The sequence below is a fragment of the Sebastes fasciatus genome, chromosome 21 (assembly GCF_043250625.1).
Source record: "Sebastes fasciatus isolate fSebFas1 chromosome 21, fSebFas1.pri, whole genome shotgun sequence".
Classification (NCBI taxonomy): Eukaryota; Metazoa; Chordata; class Actinopteri; order Perciformes; family Sebastidae; genus Sebastes; species Sebastes fasciatus.
In genome coordinates, this window is record NC_133815.1 from 20655661 (window position 1) to 20665802 (window position 10142).

A 10142-nucleotide genomic window follows, 5' to 3' on the forward strand; every position below is an offset into this window, starting at 1 on the left:
GGTGATGTCATATTTCAGGCATTTGGACAAATGTGGGTTCATTACCAAACTGTACGTTGCTATTTTTGTTTGCAGTAAGTGGAGCCATTACCATGTGGGAAAGTCCAGTTTGCTGGACATGAATACGTTATGAGTGCCGCTCTGAGGCATTCACTTGACCTCACTCTTACTTTATCATCACACACACATTTGTCTCTTTGTCTCCGCTCTCCCTTGTGGAGATGGTGTCCTCCACTAATCTGTTTCCCTTGGTGCAACTCTTTCTACTTTAATTATGATGGAACAATTATAGTTTGACTGATAAGTCCCATTTCTCCGTAAAGGAATATTTGATATTTTCCATGTCCTCAGTGAAAGGCTTCCCTCAGATAATAGACCCCCTCTCCTCCCCATTCCCCCATTGTTTACTGTGTGTTTGTGTTTGTGGTGTGACTGAAGCAGGTCAGATATGAATCAGAGTATTTAGGTCAGCTGACATTCATGTTTTCGTTTTCTTTTCTTTTTTTGGAAACCATCTGAGGTTGAGCGTAACGAGTGGCTGATCAAAGCCTGAATTGATCCATTCCCACAGCACTGCGCTGACACTGATTTCATTAATTACATCAGCAACTCGCCAATCAAACAGGCTTCAGGGCAGCACACAGACAGCAGGCCAATCTCCTTCAATGGAGGAGTTTTCTCTTCTCTTGTGTGTGTATCTGTGTATGGTAGTGGATGACTCATTTAGTGAGGCTTCTTGGTCACTGGGGGCTTCATTCCAAATGTTTATTTAAAAGTGTTTTCATTTCAATTGATTCATTTAGAAAGTTGATCTGTTGGTTCCTGGCAGCCTGTTGTTACTGGGCGAGCTCTGTTTCCTCAAAACTGTCTTTCCATGAACCATGAGTGTGTAAACCTTCACAGTTCAACTCTGCCTCCAAGAAATGACGTTCATAAACTACTTCTAGAAAGAATTTTTTCCTACTCTGTTTTATGAACTAAAGAGATAATTATCTCGGTAATTCTGACAAAAGTTTTAATGGAGAAAAATTCTGCTCTGTTTTTCAGAATTAACAAGATAATTATTTCAATAATTCTGAGAAAAGTTTTCTTGAAAAAAAATTCTGTTGTGTTTTTCTGAATTAATGAGATAATTATCTCGGCAATTCTGAGAAAAGTTTTAATGGAGAAATCTTTTTTTCTATTTTTCTGAATTAATGAGTTAATTATCACAAAAAATTTTGATAAAAGTTTTCATCGAAAAAATTCTGCTCTGTTTTTCAGAATTAACAATACAATTATTTCATAATTTTGAGAAAAAAATTCTTGAAAAAAAGATAATTATCTCGGTAATTCAATATATATTTTTTTTATTTCATCAAACGTTTTAATTATTTTAATGTTAGTTTTACTGCTTATTTGCACCAACGAACCAAAGCAAATTCCTAGTGTATACCTGAAACACCTGGCAATAAACAAAGATTCTGATTCTGATTCTGAGAAGAGAATAAAAAAAGTAAATAAATAAAATGTATTGTTTTTATGTTATTGTTGCATATGTTTTTAAATGTCTGATTTTAGTGTCCAGTGTTTGGCTTAATATCAAACCGGTTTGAAAAAATTTTTTACCAGCCCAACCCTAGTTAACTAGAAGGGCACTGTGAGAGCACAGCCCTCCACCAAGGCCAGATTTCCTATCTCGCAATGATAACGAAAGTGAAAAATAATTAGTGTATCTGCCCTGTGACTCGGATCCACTCCAGAATGTATCTTCCTTGGCCCGTGCTACACCCTTAACCAAGTTTCGTGAAAATCGGGCCAGTAGTTTTTTCCTTAATCCTGCTGACAAACAGACAAACAAACCGAACCGAAAACATAAAGTAATAAACCAGAATTCAATCAAAGTTCAATTCAATAAAGTTTGACTTGACTGCTCTGAGCGCCTACTGTACAGCAGGACCAGGACCTGTGTAGCGCAGGTTGTAGCTCGACTGCACTGTTTTGTCACACCTACCTGATCAGTGTGTAGAATGGAGGTTCTGTGGGGAACTATTTGCCTTTCATTACCCATGCATCAGGTCTAACCTCCAGTGTTTTTACTCTCTCTAGTTGGGTTAAAGGCCTTTTCTTCTCACCTTGAAAAACCAAAACACGGCCACACCCCCACCTTCCTCTTCCTCCCTTCTCCAGCTTCCTCTGAGATAAAGCCTAATTCAGCAGCACCCTGAGGGGACGCCTTGTCTATTCCTGACTGTCCTCTTGTCTTTTTCTGTTCAATCATGCACCCCGTCTAATTGAGTTTATCCATCCGAGTTTATCTCAGGTCAGAGGAAATGAAAGGAGGGCAGTGGTTAAGAAGTATTTTTGATTGCTTCAGACAGTTTTCATTATGCTGTTTATCTTATAATCACAAGCCCTGTTTTCTCATGTCAAGAGATGTGATCAGTCACCAGTGCTGGCCTTGTTCAAGTGAAACTCATAATTAGTTCGCTCTGCTATTTCTGCCACGGCCTCCAGCGAGTCCTAACACGCACATTCACACATTGAGGACAGAAAGTGATTTATTTCCACGGTGTCTTGTGGGGATTCACCAGAAAGAGCCTGACGTTTCATAATAGTTTTGGTGAGGTTGTGAAACTGAAACAGGGAACGTATTGTAATAAAGACGTTCAACTGAAGCAAGCACTGGTTATAGCTAAAAGCACAATGGCTGAAATGATATTTCAAGACTCAGAGTAACGGCTGTCTCAATGTGTGTGCTCTCCGAGTGTGCACCTGCGGGCCGTGTGATATTCCTGGCACACTTTTACATGTCATGATGAGAAGGGGGCCCCACACAAAGGGTCAATACAGTTTCAAACAAATCATTAAATGTCAAAAAGTCTTATTTCATTATATGCAGGAAATACAAAATATGATAGTGAGCAAATTAAATTCAATATTCATTATGAAGAAATGGTTAAAGTTTGATCAACATGTTTCTTAGGTATTCTAATAGATGACAAACTCTCTTAGAGAAATCCGGTTGGTTTTGTCTGCAATAAGGTCACCACATTCTTATACATATCTGTTAACATTATATTATCCATATTTAACATACTGTAATATTGTTTGGGAATCTACTTTTCAAAGTTATCTGAACAAAATATTGCTGCTACAGAAGCAGTTTATTAGATTAGCAACTTTTTCGACTGCTGCTATACCAAGTGCATCACTTTTTTCTTTAAATTGCAGTTATTTGACATCAACATTCTTCAAACCTGTATATTTGTCTTTAAGGTGAGATATAAGGATGCAGATTTACTTCATTGTTTTAGATATTATTTTGTTAACAACTCTCAGTTCCACAATTACCCAACCAGACAGGCTGAGCATCTTCATCTTCCTTTGTGTAAAACATCCGGTGGTCAGTTTTCTATCAGATTTCGTGGAGGTATCTCATGGAATGAAAATGTCCATTTAATGGATTCCTCTGTGTCATTGTCTATGTATACAAAACTAAAGGTTTAGTTCATACGCTATAGTTTGGGTTTCTGCGGGTGCTCCGGTTTCCTCCCACAGTCCAAAATTAAACATGAATGTTTTTTTCAATCTGACCCAGGTACAACTGCAGAGATAAGAGCTGAGTTCAGACTGGTTCCATCTAAGATGTTTCAGACTGTTATACAGCCACGTTAACTGTGTGTGTGTGTGTGTGTGTGTGTGTGTGTGTTTGTGTGCAGCGCGGCTGGAGGTGAGATCTTCAACCAGTGTGTGTCAGATCAGGAAGACGAGGCCTTCAGTGAGGAGGACGTGAAGAGGCTCATGAGGCAGATCCTGGAGGGAGTCTCCTTCCTCCACCAGAACAACGTTGTCCACCTCGACCTGAAGGTCAGTGGAGACACACACACAAACATGATTCTCCATCACTGCCTGGATTTAGCAATTTCTTGTATAGGCCTTTAATTTCTCCTCTCATTTCTTCATGATGTCTAAAATTAAGTCAGTCAGTTAATATGAAACCTAATTCATTCACTCTGACATTAGAATGAAAACTGTTAACAGCAAACACACAACAATAAATATACCTTAGCCAACACATGCCTCTCTGGTGTGACCTCAGTGTCTGGTCCATGTGTCTAATGCCGTTACTCTACTGCACACACACTCGCATGACTCTTCCTGAAATAGTCAGGTAGGCTGACTGACTGTTGTCTCCCTCAGTTTAGACCAGGGGTCCAATCTTTTCATGCCAGGGGCCACATGGAGGAAGATAAAATATGGTCCTGGGCCACAGTCCTTTTAGTTTAAGTGAGTTTGAAGCACTTTGTGCTGTACAGTACAGTATGAATCTGTGAAGTCCTATTATAAGTACACGTCTGAGCTAAATATATTGTACACCGTTGTAGTGAAATCATTTTTGTATTATTATTTTTAATTTATATTCAAGATATGCATTGGAAATGAATATAATTTATAAACAAAATAATAATTAAAAAAATAATACAATTATATAAAATAAACAATAATAATAATAATAATAAATTAATAAACCCACAAAATCAAACCAAAACAGAGCAGAACTAATGTGAAAGCTAAACTCATGAGATGCAGTGTGGCTGTTTGTTATCCACTTTTCAGCAAGGTTTTGTAAAATCCAAGTCTTAACATTCTGAGACACTAAAGCAGTCATACAAAGCCAGAATATATTGTTTTTAATTCCATCCATCAGAAATAAAATGACCATACTGACAGAATAATTACATGCATACAGACTATAAACCTTTAAACTGTTCCCCAAATGAAGAAGAAGAAAACACTTTCTTACATGAAGGAGTGAAGATAAGATGGCCCAGATGAGACAGATGTATATGATGTGTTTCCTGTCTAACACTAACGTATGTGCTGTGCTGTGCTGTGCCGTCAGCCTCAGAACATCCTGCTGACCAGCAGCTCTCCTCTGGGGGACATCAAGATCGTGGACTTTGGTCTGTCCCGGATGGTCAGCAGCCACCAGGAGCTCAGGGAGATCATGGGAACTCCGGAGTACGTTGGTGAGTTGCTGCTCAAAAACATCACTTCTGCCACCTCGCACAAATCATGTTTGCACTGATTTCATTCTGAATGATGAACTAATATGTGTGTATTCATGTTTTCAGCTCCTGAGATTCTAAATTATGAGCCCATAAGCACAGCAACAGATATGTGGTAAGAAAGCTCTTCTGTTTGATTAGGTGGATAAAATGTGGTATGAAAACGTGTGACTCTGTGGGGCCCCCAAGTGGTAGTATCAAAAAAGACACCGTGGCCTCTCTCATGTTTACTAAGACTAATACAGCCTTAGAGGGATGGGAAGGCTATTAGTTTTGCACATTTTAGTGTATATAATATCATTTATGGTTGTTGTGTGTCAGCTTACCCTGATCCTGTCTGCTCTGTGTTTAGGAGTACCGGTGTGTTGGCCTACGTGATGCTGACGGGCATCTCTCCGTTCCTGGGCGAGAACAAGCAGGAGACGTTTCTCAACATTTCCCAGCTCAATGTGAGCTACAGCGAGGAGGAGCTGCAGCAGCTGGACCGGGCCGCCCTGTCCTTCATCCAGATGCTGCTCCGCAAGCAGCCACAGTGAGTCATCCTCCTCACCTCACATTAACTCTATAGGTCGCAGTAATGGGTAGTATTTCTGCCCTTCAATGCAAGCCGGTTTGTTCGGTGTTTACTGACGTTGTGCTTCGGTTTATTTTTTGGCTGCTGTGAAGCACGGCTATCTAGTGGGCTCACTAACTAACTAGCAGCGGCAGAAGAAGTACTCTGATCTTTTACCTAAGTAACAAGACTCTGTCAAAACCGAGTATATGTCTGGACCGTGTACGGTCAGTCTGTGAATTTGTGGCTAAATAGTTAAACAAATAGTCAGTAGTGATGTCTATAATGTTAAATTCATGTTAAATTTGTAGACTTTCTGTTATTCCATCTAAACCAGGGGTCTGCAACCTGCGGCTCCGGAGCCACAGGCTCTTTAGCCCCTCTCCAGGCGCTCCCTGTGGATTTTTAAAAAAATTAGTGGAAATGAATAACTGTTTTTTTGTTTACATTTTAATTTGTATTTACCATTGTTGTAGGTCTATGGTACGATGGTACGATGGAGTGTTAGGGCAACATTGAGGAAAAAAAATAAATCTGAGATTTCGAGAATAAAGTCACAATATTATAAAGTAGTAATTTTAGGTGTTATTTTCTTTTTTCTTGTAAAGTCATGGCTTTATTCTCATTATATTATGACTTTTTACTCATAAAGTTATGACTATTCTAGTAATATTATGACTTTTTTTCTCTTAAAGTTATGACTTTATTCTCGAAATCTCAGATTTTTTTCTCCCTCATGTGGCTCTAATACTCCGTAGTACATTTGCACTTGGGCCCTCACTGCATTAGACTTATAAACTATATACTTAGACTATAGGCTGTGTTACCTTAATTACAAAATGCTCAAATGTTTTGTGGCCCCAGACAATTATTTTTTATTTAATTTTTTTCTAAAATGGCTCTTTTGATAATAAAGGTTGCTGACCCCTGGTCTAAACAGTCCACCAGTCTTCCACCAGTAATTGTACCTCGCTGATCATCATATTTTTATGATGATAACTACTCTGGTTTCATCAAAATAAAGTCTTAATTCACAGAGTTAGATGTGAAAGAAACAGCTGTTATATGTGCTCCTGAAAGCTACAGTACCAGACTCCATTGACAGAAACAGTCATTTTACCTCATTTTATTTCTTATTTTTTTCATTTAAACTCGACAGAAATACAATAAAATTCATCAAAACCCGTCTTTGGTCCGGCGCGTTTGTGATGTTGAATATTTTTAGCGGGGTTTTCCTGCATATATGCGCTAATTTTGGTGTGTGTGTGTGTGTGCAGGGATCGGGCCACAGCAGAGCAGTGCCTCAAACACCCCTGGCTTCAGTTCTCAGAGCCTCAGGAAACCCAAACGGTGGAGGAGATCCTCCCGGTGGAGGACCAGGAGGCATCCAGCTCCACCAGCAGCCCCACCAGTAGCCCCGAACCTCCCAGCAGCCCGACCACAGCTGAGAATGTGGAGGAGGAGGAAGAGGGGGAGGAGGGGGAAGGCCCGGTGACGGAGGAGCTGATCGTCATGGCAGCCTACACCCTGGGCCAGTGCCGCCAGTCCTCCTCCTCCAGCTCAGACAAGGAGGTGCTTGCTGCCGAGCAGAAGGCCATCTCCAAACGCTTCAAGTTCGAGGAGCCTTTCAGCGCCCTGCAGGAGGTCCCCGGAGAGTTCATCTACTGACACCACCTGACAGCACTGTGTTAGCGTTGTCACGGTAACTAAAATAAACCTTCTGACTGTACAAACTCCCCTCCATGTATACTGTATGTGTATAATCAGATGCTGTTGCACACTGATTTTATTTAAGCAGTTGGATTTTAAGTGCATTTTTTAAGTACGTACTCACATGTTTCTTCCACAATGCATCACCTCGCTTGACACCCACTCCACCCCGCCTTCTGCAACAGCTACAGCAGGTTTACGTCTCTCGTATTTCATTTGGTTTGCCGTTGTGTATTTTTTTCTTTTCTCTCTGAACAACTGGCCAAATCTAGACAGCATGACACGCGGAGATATTTCCAGAAGCTACAGTAGAGTTTGTATTGGACTGTGTTGAAGTGTGAGGTCTTCTTTCCGGAGCTGTCAGTTTTAGACCAACTTTTAACAATCAAACACGGAGATTCTTCTGAAAAGAATTCACATTTTTGTGAATTCACACAGTGAAGCCTCAATACATACAAAAATTCAAATCATTGATTGAGATTGAAAGTTCATTTTTGACCTTGACGACAGCAGTTTACAAAACAATCCGACTACAAGGTGCATGCGGTAGTTCTTCTGGAGCTTTTCGACCGTATCAATTCTTCAGCAGACGGAGTTTGCCCAGTTTTCACGAAGAAAGAGTCGAGTGAGAAAAAAAAGTACTTTGAGTTTGAATTGGGGCTGTCAAAGTTATCGTAGTAAAAGTAATGTAAATTTGTTTTAAAGCCACTAATTTCTTTAACGCATTAACGCAATTGTGTACTACGACACAAAGCTTCAGAACAGATACTAAATGGCCCTTGTGATGAAATTGTTTTGTTAAAAAAAAATTTCTTCAAATAAATATTTGTGCTAAATATAAATTGTGTCTAACATTTTTGACACATTATTTTTCTGAAAGTCTTTGGACTTCTCAGTTACTTGCCGGTAAAGTGTGTGCAAGTCTACACAAGCAGGGCAGTCTGGACATTTGGATTCAACAAGAGACAGACCCAGAGGGGCCGGAAACAGACCAGAATGCAGCCACAGGACAGACTGGTCAACATGTCGGTCCAGTTCCAGTGTTTTTCCTCAGAAACTCACAGACAGCGAGTGCTTGAGAGGATATAAATTATATATGAGGGTCTTTACAAACACTCTGTGTAAGTCTTTTGTAAAGGAGATATTTATGTTCTGATCTTAATTAGAGCCCCACTGATACTGGAGTACTTATATACCAATAGAGATTTTGTAGTTTAAAAAAAATGTCTCACAATCTGTGTGATGGAGACACAAAATTTGCATTTCTGTACTGACATTTCTCATCACTTATCGGCGAACATTCGATACAGACCAAAAATTATTCAAAATTTTTCAGGCATTTTCACACGTGTCAAAATCCGCTTCTTACATGCATAAAGTCTTCAAAATAAACTTCTGTCTTCACAGGAAACAATTCGGTTAGGTTTAGGAAAAGGGTTAAAATAACTACACAAGTGGTGTTTCTTAAGTACGGAAGTTACGTGAGAAATCAACTTTGACTTCTGATTTCACACAGGACATGAACACCGGTCTCCTGGGCAAAAGTCCAGTGTTTTTTTGACCCACCGTTCCACCCCCGACCTCGTCCCTACACAGCGTTTGTCACTCTTTATACTTCCTGGTTCACGATTACGTGAATTACACATGAATTGAATCCATGGGATATATACTAATTACAGTGCATTCAACAGCCTGAACACTGACCATGCCGGAGTCAGCAGTTTGAGCTCCGTCACACAGCTGACATCAGTTCATCTGTGAGCTTTCAATATTTAGGATGACGGGCCAAAAGGCATTCTGGGAAAACACACGTCACTGACTAACGTAGACAACAGATGAGTCAGGTTTAGAGCAACTAACTCCAGATGATATGTACAACGTGTCTGTGAGCCGATACTGACAGTTCAGTACACAGTATGTAAACATTGTGTATATAATAACACCTCTACAGTTCCAGTCATCACATTATGTGCATGTGTACTGATGACTGAAGGGTTGATTTGCAGTTGGGACTGTTTGTGGTTACAAAACAGTGAGAAGTAACTCACTTTTTTCCTGATTTTTTTTCACTCAGAAGCCAAATGTGTGTTGATTTCTGTCCATTTTCTCGTCTGTGCTGCTGTAAGAGAGAAGAACAAGCCTTTCCTAACTCGACCAAGTTTTTTTGTATTTGGTGCCATGCTTGGAGAAAATATTTGATGATTTCAGCTCTTGTTTTAATTATTATTATTATTATTATTATTATTATTATTATTATTATTATTGCAGGTGTTTCTGTGTAATATTGCAGATATTTATAGACAGAATATTTGAGTTTTCTAATTCTGTGTACATGATGCAAATTATTTTGTTTTGTTTTTATGAGGGTTTATTCAACAGTACATGTCACATATTCCTCTAACATGAATCACTGACCTTCCCCACGGTTCAGTTGTGTCTGAAGCAATAAACACAGGTCATTTGAACCTGTACATGTAGACAAGGAGCACTCTAGACTTCCAGAGGGTCTGCACTATACATTTATGTCTATGAAACAATAAGCTCTGTTGCTGTAGGAACAGATTTGTACATTGAATGTACCGTACTGTAAATAAACATTTCAGAAGTTTGTCGAGAGTGTTGTTATCATTTGGGATCAGAGTACAGAGAGGAAACATGTGTTTTTAGCAGCCATACTGTATATACCTCAACTCATCTCATAGTGATAAACAATGCAATAAACCCTCTGCAGATGAGCTGGGGTCATTATGAGGCTGTTATATTTCAGATTTTATTTTCAATTCATATGTTAGAGCAGCCCAGAGCAAAGCTGAGAGGTAGAAGAAGAA

General features: G+C 39.5%; 1 protein-coding gene across 1 annotated transcript in view; it reads left to right on the forward strand.

Annotated features, from left to right (window-relative positions):
• The window catches only part of stk17a (serine/threonine kinase 17a), a 30574-nt gene extending 20653 nt beyond the window's left edge, over positions 1-9921 (forward strand). Inside the window, exons 3-7 of the mRNA XM_074621687.1 lie at positions 3702-3849; positions 4886-5012; positions 5118-5166; positions 5404-5583; positions 6882-9921. Of these exons, the coding sequence (XP_074477788.1) occupies positions 3702-3849; positions 4886-5012; positions 5118-5166; positions 5404-5583; positions 6882-7272 (895 nt within the window). The 3' untranslated portion in view covers positions 7273-9921. The remainder of the gene's footprint in view (positions 1-3701; positions 3850-4885; positions 5013-5117; positions 5167-5403; positions 5584-6881) is intronic.
• The last annotated feature ends 221 nt before the right edge of the window (positions 9922-10142 follow it).